This window comes from Lithobates pipiens, unplaced genomic scaffold (genome assembly GCF_037356315.1).
Source record: "Lithobates pipiens isolate NorthernLeopardFrog02 unplaced genomic scaffold, aLitPip1_a1.2 Scaffold_16, whole genome shotgun sequence".
Lineage (NCBI taxonomy): Eukaryota > Metazoa > Chordata > Amphibia > Anura > Ranidae > Lithobates > Lithobates pipiens.
This window is the reverse complement of record NW_027507748.1, coordinates 637986616-638000662: the sequence shown is the minus strand read 5'-3', so window position 1 is coordinate 638000662 and position 14047 is coordinate 637986616. Positions and strand designations below refer to the sequence as shown.

General features: G+C 44.2%; 1 protein-coding gene across 5 annotated transcripts in view; it reads right to left on the bottom strand.

Annotated features, from left to right (window-relative positions):
- Nucleotides 1–1309: 1309 nt before the first annotated feature.
- The window catches only part of SETDB2 (SET domain bifurcated histone lysine methyltransferase 2), a 124208-nt gene continuing 111470 nt past the window's right edge, over nucleotides 1310–14047 (bottom strand). The window contains exon 13 of one of the 5 annotated variants that reach the window (XM_077484250.1): nucleotides 1310–2274. In XM_077484250.1, the coding sequence (XP_077340376.1) occupies nucleotides 2257–2274 (18 nt within the window). In that variant the 3' untranslated portion in view covers nucleotides 1310–2256. The remainder of the gene's footprint in view (nucleotides 2275–14047) is intronic. The other 4 variants (XM_077484248.1, XM_077484249.1, XM_077484247.1 and 1 more) reach the window with 4 other exon arrangements.

The window sequence follows — 14047 nt, the reverse complement described above, 5'->3', positions numbered from 1 at the left end:
CACACTAGACCAGTGTTTCTCAACCTTATTTCAGTCAAGGTACCCTTTAAAATTATGAACAATCTCAAAGCACCCTCTAAAATTATAAACAGTCTCGAGGCACCTCATTCTAAAATGTAAAAAACTGTTATAGTTTACATAATACATCAACATCCACACACCTAGGACACCCAGCGTTAGAGGTGATTTATGCTTCCAAATTCAGTGCACTTTTGCACACTGGTACCGACTAGTATTCCAATGTTTCTCTTTTCCCTGAGTTTTTCTCCATCACTCAGCTTATGTGACCCCAGCACTGACAGAGAGGGTCATTGGTTGTCAGGATACCAGCGTCTAGAAGGTTGTAATGGTGCACAATGAAAACCTGTGGCTTTGTGTACCTATAAAGCCCCGTACACACTATCAGATTGTCTGCTGAGTTTTTCCTTCAGATTTACCAAAACCATATAATATGAGGTCAAACCTTAGGAGTTTCAATGTGTATGCAATCAGGCAGGCCCTTCTACTACATGGTTTTGGTAAATCTGAAGGAAAAACTCAGCAGACAATCTGATAGTGTGTACGGGGCTTTAGGCATTCTTCATCCATTTGCTGCACTAGACCTCCAAAAGGTATATGCTGTGGTATCTGGCAACAAGCTGCCATTAGCAGATCTTCTAAGTCTTGTAAATTGTGAGATGGTCCTCCATAGATCGGACTTGTTTTTCCAGCACATGCTCAAATGTTCAATTGGACTGAGATCTGGAGTGCCCCTCAAATCATTTCTGCATTCATCAGACCAGGCCACCCTTTTCCATTGCTCCTTGATCAAGTTCCGATGATCACATACCCATTGTAAGCACTTTTGGCTGTGAACATGGGTCAGCATGGGCACCCTGACTCGTCTGTGATTATGCAACTCCAAATGTATCAAACTGCGATGCACTGTGTGTGCCAACATCTATTGAAACAATAATTAACTCTTTCAGCAATTTGAGCTACAGTAGCTCTTCTATTTGTTCAGACTACACAGCCAGCCTTTGTTCCCATGTGTCTCGATGAGCCATGGCGATTGGTTTTCCTTCATTGGACCACTTTTGTAAGTCCTGACAACTGCAGACTGGGAACATCCCACAAGAGCTCAGATGCCATTGTAATGAGACAATCAATGTTATTCACTTTACCTGTCAGTGGTCATAATGTTATTGCTGATTGGTACATACATACACACACTATAGCTTGGAAGTGCTTAAAGTTCTTATTTTTATCTGCCCCTAAAAACAGAACAACCATTTTCTTCCAAAAATCTATTCAATTTTTACAGCAATATAAAACAATTGCTAAAGATACATGATATACATAAAATTATAAAATATATGTCAGATATAATTAATTAGCAAGGGAAAAACGCATTGCTTTAAATATAACATATGCAAAGTAAAAATGCTATTTGAAACACACAAGTAGAGCTATTACCTCCTATTATGGATTACTAAGAAGTTCATCTTCACTTAAATTATTCTCTTAGGCCTCTCTCATTTACACGTGTATTTAAAAGGGGGGGGGGGGCAGTAAAAACATGTGTGTGAGGTGTGTTTTTATTATTCCTCAACTGTTTCCCATGAAGCAGCACAGTACACATGCACGGCATGGCAAACACTATCCCCTTCCATCCTCCATTGTGTTCTGCAGGCAATGGTGTCTGTCAAATGGGGCCATCCCACAAAAGCATGCAATGCACACTGCTGAAGTAGTGTAGGCTTTTAGAGGCTAAAATAGGTGGTGAGGAGGCAACAGAATGCCTGTTAAATGCCCTCTGAAAAGTGCTCCAACATGGATTGCTCTTCAGACAGAAACATAAGCGTATACAAGCATTTTATCCCCCCCTGCAAAGTACCACAAATACTTGTTGATCCAGCCAGTGAAGTCTATGGTGTGGCATATGAAGCTGCACTGCTCCTGAATTCAGGACAATTGCAACTCTCATGTAGGCTGTGCCTGCTTGCACTACAGTGGGGTGAAAAAATGTTGCAGGGTGCATGACTATCAACACCTGGTCCTGCCCACTTTTTTATGGATTTATGGCAGTGTCTGGGAAGAAGGGGCTGGCTGTTATGAGAGCCTGCAGGACTTTAATGAAGAATGAGCCTTTAGTTGTACTTTTGCATATTTAATAGTCAAATTGTTATATTTTGGCAAGTCTTATGTCCACACAGGCACGGAATCTCCTCCTCAGGAACGCTCCCGATATTGTAGTTGTAATCCCAGGTTAGTTCATTACCAGCTTTTATGTGGCTGCAAGAAGGAAAGAAAACATCTGCATGTGAACAGGAAAGCATGTATATTAATAGGATAATGGTACACATATTCACAAAATGCAAAACATACAGTTTTACGAGAATGGGGTGCCATAACCCAAAAAATCAGAATGTAAAAGTAACCTTAAATTTTTATTTTGAGTACATCAATGTGGTCATTAGAAAATCAAGAAAGACTGTCTCATGTCTTATTACTGAATTATCCATAATGCAAAGGAGATGGAGAATCAATCAGAAAGGATGCATAATTGGTGAGCAGGAAAGCAGACCTAGGACCAAAGTGCAGATATCTCTGCCATGCATTTTGAAAATACTAGGCACCATCTGGTGATCCGATACCCTAGATTACAACTTTTGATGAAATATTAGTTTATGTCACACACATGTACATAACAGTGTAAAAATAAAATTTTATCAACCAGAGCTAAATAAATGTAACCCCTTGTCTACCAAAGTATGTTTATACAGTAAACATCCTGGGATGCAAAGGATTAAAACAAGCTCAAGATTTACATTTTTACAGCCGACGCTCTAGCGCTTGCTTATTACATTTACTATTTAAAAAAAAAAAAAAGATTTGAAACATTTACGGACTCCAAAAGGTGGCTTGTTAACCCAATAGCAATGATGTTAACTACTTCCTGACCGGCGCACAACGATGTACGTCAGCAGAATGGCACGGGCAGGAAAATTGGCGCACAGGTAGGTCCATTTGAAATTGCCGCCGTGCCATCACACTCGCACTGCCGGCAGCGCACACGTGTGCCTGTCAGGACCTGCGAGTCTGGGCGCGAGTCTGGGCGCGAGTCCCGTGGACTCGATCGCCATGGGGATACCCTCAATCATCTCGCGGTAAACAGCATCTCCCCGTTCTTCCTAGCAACAAGTGACACTGATCTCTGCTCCCTGTGATTGGAGCATAAATCAGTGTTCACTAACACACAGCCACGCCCCCCACAGTTAGTAACACGCCCCTAGGACACACTTAACCCCTACACTGCCACCCCCTGATTAACCCCTTCCCTGCCAGTGTCTTTTACACAGGAATCAGTGCATTTGTATTGCACTGATTGCTGTATAAATGACAATGGTCCCAAAAATGTGTCAAAAATAAAATACCAAAAATATGTAGAAGAATATGTATCGGCTTAAACTGAGGAAAAACTTTTTTTAATATATTTTTGGGGGATATTTATTATAGCGTATTAATGCGTTTTTTTTTTTTTTTTAAATTGAAGCTTTTTTTGTTTATAGCACAAAAAATAAAATGATCAAATACCACCAAAAGAAAGCTCTATTTGTGGGGAAAAAAAAAGGACGTCAATTTAGTTTGGGAGCCACGTCGCACGACTGCGCAATTGTCAGTGCCAAATTGCAAAAAGTGGTCTGGTCTTAAGCCAGCAAAATGGTCCGGTCTGAAAGTGGTTAAAAATGGTAAAAAAAAATCAAAATAGAATAAATTATCATATATATATATATATATATATATATATATTTTTTTTTTTTGGAGAGACCCCACATTTTGCCTTCAAAACAGCAACAATTCTTCTAGGTACACACAGTTTTTGAAGGAACTCGGCAGGTAGGTTGTTTCAGACATCTTGAAGAACTAATCACAGATCTTCTGTGGATATAGGCTGCCTCAAGTCCTTCTGTATTTCAAGCAATCCCAGACAGACTTGGTAATGTTAAGATCAGGGCTCTGTGAGGACCAAACCATCACTTCCAGGACTCCTTGTTCTTTTTTACGCTGAAGACAGTTATTTTTATCATTTACATTAATTTATTAAAGTGGTTGTAAAGCCACAAGGTTTTTTTTTTAGCATAGAGTGTATGAAGGTAAGAAACCTTCTGGGTGGTCTGGTCCCCCCAGCCCCCCCCATACTCACCTGAGCCCCCTCTCAATCCAGTGATGTCCACGAGAGCCTTGCCTCTCTGGGGACTCACACCCCTGATTGGCTTTTGTCAATCTCAGCCAGTGAGAGAATCAGGACCTGAAGGTGTGTGGCCGAGACACAGCTCCATATGTGAATGGACACACAGAGCCACGGCTCGGGAGTGCTCCTGCTTCTGTGCTCCAACATCAAACTGCTTGCTGTGGGGGCAGGAGGGAGGAGCCAGGGGCGTGGGCGAGGGACCCAAGAAGAGGAAGACCTATGCTCCTCTGTGCAAAATAACCGCACAGAGCATGCAAGTAGAACTTGTTTGTTTTTTAAAAATCCAAGGCTTTAATATTGCTAAGTACATACACGGTATACATAGCTCATAGTTCACAATCCGAGCAGACATTAGTGTAGGATAGAAAACAATAAGCTTAAATAAGGAGCATGAACCTCCACATAACAAAAACACTGACATGGATCTCCAGTATTATTGATGTAAATTAAATGGTCACATCTCGACATAGGAAGTGTGTTGACATCTAAGGATCAAAAGGGAACTCAATTAAACACAATGAGCAAATCTTAACAGCTGGAATACAAGATATCCCCCGATTTAAGTGGGAACCCTGATTAGAAATAACAGCAGAAAAGAGAGGGGAAAGGAAGAAGTGCCGTAGCATTCCTGAGCTTTAAGAGTGACCCAAGGACTGAGATGTAAACCAAGTAAGAGTGGGTCCATTCAGGGTGGATCTTCTCTAAGATGTCACAACTCCCATATTTGGGTATGGGTCTTTAATTTATCATAAAGCTTAGCCATCAATTTTTCCATAAGTACTACATCTTTAATTCTAGCATATTTTTTTATGCCAGATGAGTGCTATGAGTGTAAGCACATGGCATAGCAGTTATATTTCTCAGCATTGAGGACACCATTGATCCTGACCAAATCTCCAACTCCATTTGCAGAAATGCAGCCCCAAACTTGCAAGGAACCACCACCATGCTTCACGGTTGCCTACAGACACTTATTATTATACCGCTCTTCAGCCAACAAACTGCCTTCCTGCTACAGCCAAATATTTCAAATTCTGTCTCATCAGTCCAGAGCACCTGCAGCCATTTTTCCGCACCCCAGTTCCTATGGTTTTGTGCATAGAACATGGAAACAGAGCTAAGTGACTAAACTGTCTGCAAGCAACAGTGAAGCATGGTGGAGGTTCCTTGCAAATTTAGGGTGGAATTTCTGCAAATGGAGTTCAAAATTTGGTCATTATCAATGGGGTCCTCAATGCTGAGAAATACAGAAAGATATTTATCCATTATGTCATACCATAAAGGAGGCGTGCGATTGGTCCCAAATTTATTCTGCAGCAGGGCAATGACCCCAAGCATACAGCCAATAACAATAAAGTGGCTATAAACCTCAGACATTTAATATGAACAAAAAAAGATTCCCCTATAGTGTGTACTTGTCTCAATTAAAAGCACTAAATGTAATTTCTGTCTGCGGTTTCATTCCTCCACTATCAGCATGAATCACTTCTGACAAGTTTTCCTGACACCAAGAGAAAAAAGATGACAGGAGAAGAAACTCCAGCTGACGGACAGCCTCAGCTCTGATCCTGTGTAAGGGAGCAGTGTCCCTTTCCTCCAATCAGCTCTCCTCACAGAGATCTGCAAAGTGTAACTTCAGCTCCCCTGTTTCTTCTGAAATCTCAGACAAGCTTATACATTTGGCACTTTAAATGGCTGTAGAGATGAGAAGAATGCAAATGGACAGGTACAACTTAGTTGGGAGGATTTGTGTCATCTCTGTGTATCACCTGAGGCCAGTCACTTCAATGGGTATATGTAAGGACTTACAACTGCTTTAAGAATTACCGTCAGTGTAAAGAACAACAAGAACTCCTGGAAGTGTTGGTTTGGCCACCACAGCCCTGATCTTAACATCAAGTCTGTCTGGAATTACATAAAGAGACAGAAGGTAGAGGCAGCCTACATCCACAGAAGATCTATGGTTAGTTCTCCAAGATATTTGAAACAACTTACCTGACAAAAAAAAAAAAGTGTAAGTGTACCTAGAAGAATTGATGCCGTTTTGAAGGCAAAGGGTGGTCACACCAAATATTGATTTCATGTCTCTTCTGTTCATTTACTTCCCATTTTGTTAATTGATAGAAACTATTAACCCTTTTATTTCTTAAAGCATTCTTCATTTACAGCATTTTTTCACTCCTGCCCCTGCCTAAAACCTTTGCTATATCTATCTATATCTATATATATATCTATATCTATATATATATCCCTACTCCTAAAAAGTTCTGGTTTATGTGCCAGTCCAGCTGGGTTGCACAGGTTCCCATTTGACCGTAGGTGTCGCTGTTACCGCCGGTAAGTGCGGAAATGCAGAAGACTGGATGTACTGAATACCACCTCTTGCTCAGAAATAGAGAAAAAGTGGCTTCTCTGCTGTGCATTTTGGGAGAGGGTATTTAAGGTACGGACACCATTTTTGGTGGTTCTTTTCCGGGGTTCGCTATCCTGACCTCATGGCCCTCCTGGCCTGGGGTCTGTGTCGCATGGTCCTGCGCCTCGGGCTGGCTGGCCCAAGGCTATGCAACTGAGAAGGTAGGCCCAGAAAAGTCTTGGGGCCTACTGATCCACCGTAAAATCCTTTTCTCTGAAGTTCATTGACAGACACAGCTCCTTTAATTCTTGACCTTAGGGTTATCATGCCACCTTCAGGAGAGGACTAGGCAGAACATGTAAAAACAGCAAGACTGCACAGCACCGACCAGGGGGCAGTCCCTCTGGCTATAACCCCTCACCCTGCTTCCAGTTCATCAAAAAGCAGTACAAACATAAATAAGAGGGGTGGGTGATGTGTCCGTCATGAACCTCAGAGAAATGGATTTTACGGTGAGTACAAAAAACCCATTTTCTCTTTCGTTCATTGACGGACACAGCTCCTTTAATTCCTGACCTTAGGGATGTCCCCAAGCAGTATAAAAAAAAACGAGGGGTGGAAACAGCAAAACATAACTTCGCCCACAACAAAAGGAACACCTCAACAGAGGAGTTGCCATTTTAAATGGCCGCCATCAAAACCTGCGGTCAACTTATGCATCAAAAGATGCATTCACAACAAACTTGTAACTGAAAGAAAGCGTAAATTGTAACCTTACACAGCCGCCTGTAAGACCTTGCGGCCAAAGCAAGCATCCAAAGATGCGCTTACGTCAACTTTGTAGAATTTAGTGAAAGTGTGAACGGACGACCAAGTCGCCGCCTTACACACCTGAGAGACAGACGTTTGATGTCGGAAAGCCCAGGAGGTTCCAATTTCCCTGGTGGAATGAGCCGTGACAGGAAAAGGGGACATGCGCCCCTTTAAGGTATAGGCCTGAACCACGATCTGTCTGATCCACTGAGAAATGGTGGTCGACGAGAAAGCCAGACCTTTTTTCAGACCAGCCACTGAGACAAACAGAGTCTGACTTCCGCAAGGGAGCCGGAGCAGACAGATACACCCGTAGAGCCCAGACCACGTCCAGGAAATGTAAGGCAACTTCTTTTGGGTGTGTCCGCTTAGGACATAGGGATGGTAACACGATGTCCTCATTTAGATGAAATGCCAAAATCACCTATGGAAGGAAAGAGGACTGAGGATGTAGAATCGCCTTATCCTTGTGGATGACCAGGTAGGGAGACTTGCATGACAAGGCCGCCAAATCAGAAACCCTCCTGGCAGATGTAATAGCCACTAGAAAGACTACTTTCTGAGAAAAAGTTAACAAGGGAATCTCCCTAATGTTTTCAAACAGTGGTCTCTGAAGCGCCGATAGCACCAGATTCGGATCCCAAGGAGGTAGTGGTGGTTGAACCGGAGGGAGTACGCGTTGAACCCCTTGCACAAAAGTACTCACCAATGAGCGAGTCACCAAGGTACGTTGGAAAATCAGCCAAGGCTGAAATCTATAGTAAATAGTGTTGCGCTATCTTCAAATAAAGTTCCAAGTGCTTAGTAGAAAATTAAAAAATCCCAAAATTGCATACATTCAATTATCCCAAAAGATCCAGGATATTAATAATCTTTCTGTAATGTGACAAACACCAATGGGTGTCAAGTGCTACAACCAAAGTGCTGGATCTTTTGGGATAATTGAATGTATGCCATTTTTTGATTTTGTTCTTTTCTACAAAGCACCTGGCACTTTATTTGAAGATAGTGCAACGCTATTTACTATATTAATTACATTTTTTGGTTGGCTGACCTTTTGGGAGTGTTTACAGCTGTTTTCTTTGTTTTTGCAGTTTGATGTTTTTATCCATTTTTGGTCTCGAGTATTTTTTCTTTGCAAGGCTGATATCTGCCCCTTGATGGTCAGGGCTGGATTAACATGGGGGCTATTGGAGCTGCAGCTCCAGACCCCTTACCTCAAGATGGGCCCATTTGCACAAAAAAAAAAACAACACAAAAAACGATCGTCTTCAAGGGTCATGGCTCGGCGACCAGGGGTCACAGAGACCCCACATTTGGGGGTTAGGTAGCTGAAGAGATATGGGGCTCCTTGGGATGCCTGTCAGAAGATACATACAGAGTGGCCAGTTTAAATACAAGCTGGCACACTCTGCAGCAGACTGAGATGATGCGCTCACAGGGCCTCTCCTCACTTCTTGTCAGCTCAATGGATAGCTTGGAGCCTGCAGAGTATGACAGGCAGCACCGCCTGTCAAACTTGCCTATTGATTTCAAAATGGCCACTCTACAACTGCAAGCCACACTCGCTAGCAGCATAGTCTAGTCTAACAATGTACAACTACCATTCAGCAATGTAAAAAAAAACAAAAAAAAAACAAGGAGGCGACAGCACCTCATGAATGCCTGTGAGCTGCTGCTATACCACTCGTTGAAAAGCAATCCACCACAGATCACTTTTCAGAGGGCAGTAAGAATTACTGCAAATGTGACTCCTCTACATACTGCTCACTGTCATACACTCCTCTCCTGTACATATTGCCTATTGTCATATCCTCCACACACTTCTCCTGTACATACTGCCACTGTCATACGCTCCACACTAGTCCCCTGTACATACTGCTCAGTATCATACCCTCCACACTCGTCTCCTGTACATACTGCTCAGTATCACACCCTCCACACTCCTCTCCTCTACATACTGCTCACCGTCATACCCTCCACACTCTTCTCTTGTACATACTGCCACTGTCATACTCTCCACACTTGTCTCCTGTACATACTGCTAAGTATCATACCCTCCACACTCCTCTCGTATACTGTACATACTGCCAACTTTCATAAACTCCTCTACTGTACATAGTGCTGGTTGTCATACTCTCCACACTCCTCTCCTGTACATACTGCCCACTGACATACCCTCCACACTCCTCTCCTGTACATACTGCCCCATCATACCCTCCACACTCCTCTTCTGTGTATATACTGCCAACTGTCATACCCTCCACATTCCTCTCCTGTACATACTGCCAAATGTCTTTCTCTCCACACTCCTGTACATACTGCCCACCCAAATTTGACAATCCAGGGATAACGGAGATTTGTTCCATTTTGACAAAATCTCCTCTTGCAGGACTCGAGTGTGAAATTGAGCGTACGGTACTGCTTCGAAAATGGCTACCATGAGGCCCAGAACTCGCAAGCAGAAGAGCAGCGACGGCCACCTGAGGTTCACCAACAACTTCACTGCAGGTTGAAGAGTCTGCAGCTTGTCTTAAGGGCGAAAAACTCTCGCTTCTGAGGAGTCCAACAGTAAATACAGGTACCTCGGGTGTTGAGTCGGCACCAACACCGACTTCTTTAGGTTCAGCGCCCAACCAAACTCATGGAGAGTCTGTATGGTGATCTCTACATCCTTCCTTAATTCTAAAGTGGAAGCTGTTCTCAGAAGGAGGTCATCTAGGTAACCCATGATCGCAATCCCACGTTGCCTTAGCAGAGCCAAAATTGAAGCTAACAATTTGATAAAGACTCGGGGTGCTGACGCCAGGCCAAAAGGGAGAGCCACAAACTGGTAGTGCTCTTCCCCGACTGCAAATCACAGAAACCTCTGATGCCTGAGGCATATGGGTACATGTAAGTATGTGTCCTTGATATCCAAGGACTACAGACAGATTGGAGTAGAATCCCCAAAACCTTTCCAGCATCAGTCCAGGTACTATCACCCCACGCAGCAGCAGGTCCTGTACTCTCCAGAACAGGGCTTCCCAACGAGCCGGAAGCAGAGGTAGGTTGGAGGGAAAAAATCTGTTTGGTGGACAAGAAAGAAACTCCATCTTGTATCCCAATGAAACCAGTTCGCAGACCCATTGGTCGGACAGCAGGGAGTTCTACCGAGCTGCAAACTCCCGAAGGCAACCCCCTTCCCGAGAGTTGGGCAGGGGCACACCTTCATGTGGTAATATTTTTGCTTGCAGACTTGTTTGGCTTGCGAAACCAGGGACGCTTTTGTCCTTCAGCAGGCGCCTTGTTGGATTGGGAGCGCTTACCTGCCAAACCGGGCGGGCAAAAAAGAGTTTGAGCTAGGAAAGAGGGCCCGTGCCTACGGCGTGGCTCCTTAACCTTCCTCGACTGTGGGAGCAATGTGCTCTACTCATCGGTAACATTTTTAATAATGTCATCCAGTGAATTTCCAAATAGCCTCTCACCTTGGAGGGGCAAATCCGCCAGTGCTTTTTTCGATGCCTGGTCCACAGACCAGCATTTCTGCCAAATCAGGCACCATAGAACCACTGCTGATACTGATGCTCTGGAGTGCAGGGGGACCGTATCCAGGGCCTCATAACAGACATACTTAAGGCCATGCACTAACTGATCTGCCAGTTCTACGCAGACCGGGGAAGACTGTTGCTTCTCCAATTCATGGTGCAACAACTTTGCCCATTCAGTAAGCGCCTGCAACACCAAGGCTATGGCTAGCACAGGTCGTAACGCCGACCCCACCACCCTAAGCATGGACCTGGCCACTGCCTTGGCCCACCTGTCATCAGGGTCCTTGAAGGCAGGAGTCCCTTCTACCAGAATTGTGGTTACTTTATTCAACCTGGATACCGGGGGTCAACGACCGGAGAAGATGCCCATTTTTTTCAGCCGGCTCTCCTCAAAGAGGTAATGCATTCTTCTTGGGACTGAAAAGGCCCGTTGCGGGTTTCCCCATTCCTTGTAGATGAACTTAACAAAATAAGTCAAATACGGAAACACCTTAGGCGTGCAGGCCCGTTTGCGGGACCCAAAAGAGACCACCACCTGAGCAGAAGTGCCTGCTGCATCCTGTAGCACCACAGTGATAAGTGTTCCTACTAGCGCTTTTATCTGTGCTAACCCGGACACAGAGTCATTCTCACTGTCCGAACGGTCCACATCCTCTCATCAGAACAACAACGCCAATCAGTGTCTGAGTCAGAGCACTCCCCACAAGACAGGGGGGGCAGGGGGCGTTTTTACCCCCCTTTGCACACACACGCCGCTTCCCCTCAGGCAAAGGTCTCCAGGACTGCCGACAAAGCGTCCATAGGCACCACATTTTGAGCAGGTGAGCCGGTTGCAATAGCAGAGATGTCTAGGGAAGACGCGCCTGCCTTTGACGCCATGCTGACCCTCATTCGCCTGCCACAACTTAGGAACTTAAGGCAAGGTACACAAATCCCACCCTCCTAGCTGCTTGCAGACTGAGGGGCTCCCCTGCAGGACTCACCACCCTGCCCGAGAGCTGCGCTCTGCTGCCGCTGTCCACTCTGCCCTGTGTCAGTCACAAAGTGCCCAGAGTGAAAACCGCACTGTTCTGAGGTACACAGACACCATCACTAGAGGTAAACCGCTCTGAGGCTACAGGAAAATGGCCGCCGGCCGTCCTAGCAAAAAAATAACCAAGAAAATGGCAGCCGAACATTCTAGAAAATGGCTGACAGCACATACACTGCATAAGACTACAGAAAAATGGCCGCGGCCCACGCGGCGGTCTCTCCTCATGTCAAATAGCCTCTTAAATATATTAATAGTTCATAATTATTGTTTCCAGGTGCTGTCGTCCTAGTGCCATTCCATCCTGTAGTGGCCCTAATACACTGTCACCTCTTGTAAGCCTGTGATCCTTGTGACTTGTTCCCCTTTCACACATTGGTGGGGTGTGAATAACTTTGCAGAGAGGCCTAGGATTACCTCCAGGGAAAAAGTCTTGGTTTTTAAGGAAAGTCTCTGGTTGAGCAAATTAGCTGGTGGAAAAGGTAAATACAATAATTTAATGCTGTAATATATGAGTATTGTAAATTAACATAAATTGATTCTATGAAATGTTGAATTTTGTCCCTTTGATATACTTACAGAAATGTGAGAAACACCCTGAAGAAGACCATCATTTTCCCAAGGTCGAAATGCATTGGGGCATTTTCATACCAAATACAATTTATATGTTATGGAATATTGTTTAAATACAATTTAATCATTTTGTGGAAAGAATTTTACAAGAATGATGTATCTAATTTCCCCTACCAATGTTTTTGCACAATGTACACCAGAACTCATATTTTAAATGTTTGCACTTCTATGAAGTTTAACCAGTGTTTTTGATGATAAAATCAATAAATTTTTATAACGTTTCTGTTTCTCTCTGCTGCTAAAAAGCCCCATGAGGAATTCATTAGATTCTTCCAATATTTGTCACGGGGTGTACAGCTAGCTCAGATTTTCATACATGTGCCCTTCCTTGCCAGTGCATGTGAAATGGCCTCAGCACCTCACAGGGAAGGAAAAAAGGCAGTGAAAGAAAAAGCGGACCCTAAGCCAGCGCAGCCCCCCGCCAAAGCCCGGTGCCCCCCCGGCCAGGTACATACATCGCACTGCATGCCCAGTCACACTGCGGCCCCAACAGGGGTAGGACGGAATGAGGGATAGGAAGAGAGTAAAGAGTGAGAGACCCTCTAGTCGACCTCCCAGGGAATGCCCAGCTGCTCCATCCTGCAGGAACCGTACTTACCCTGCCTGTCGGGATCGCTGGACGCATTCCACCACAGACCCATCACCCGAGCAGTACGGGGTGGCTGTTGGCCATGGCACACTGTGGCACAGACAGCAGTAGCTTGGTCATATATGTGCCCCAGAGCATATAGCTCACGGACGCCCCTGGAGCAGAAGGGGCATGTCGTGGCTGACCCAGCTCACGCTCGATGGCAAAGCCGGGGAGACTACAAAGATCTATATTATCCAGCCTGTCACCCAGCCCGGCTGTTGATTGTAGATCACAGGATCAAAAATTGCAGAAAAAATTCCCAGGACAAATGATGGTCCCTTCAGGGAGCCAGGTCCTTCTCCTACACTAGGCAAAAAAAACAAAAAAAAAAAAACTGAGCTGCAGGAAGCAGGATGAAGGGTTATAGCCAGAGGGACTGCCCCCTGGGCGGTGCTGTGCAGTCTTGCTGTTTTTACATGTGTTACATGTTCTGCCTAGTCCTCTCCTGAAGGTGGCGTGATAACCTTAAGGTCAAGAATTAAAGGAGTGGTGTCTGTTAATGAACGAAAGAGAAAACTATTTTTATGTATTTTATACACAAAAATTCGAATGTGTGTTTGCTAAACAATGGCGCAAGTATCACGATATGTATATGCATATGCATAGTGTATATATACACACAGCAACCTTTATAAATATCTTTATAACATTTCATAACAAACAAAACACAAGACATCATATACATTGCATCTAAAATATGATAATACGGTTTCAAAAGCCAATATAAACACATACATTTATATACAGTGCCTTGCGAAAATATTCGGCCCCCTTGAACTTTTCAACCTTTTGCCACATTTCAGGCTTCAAACAAAGATATAAC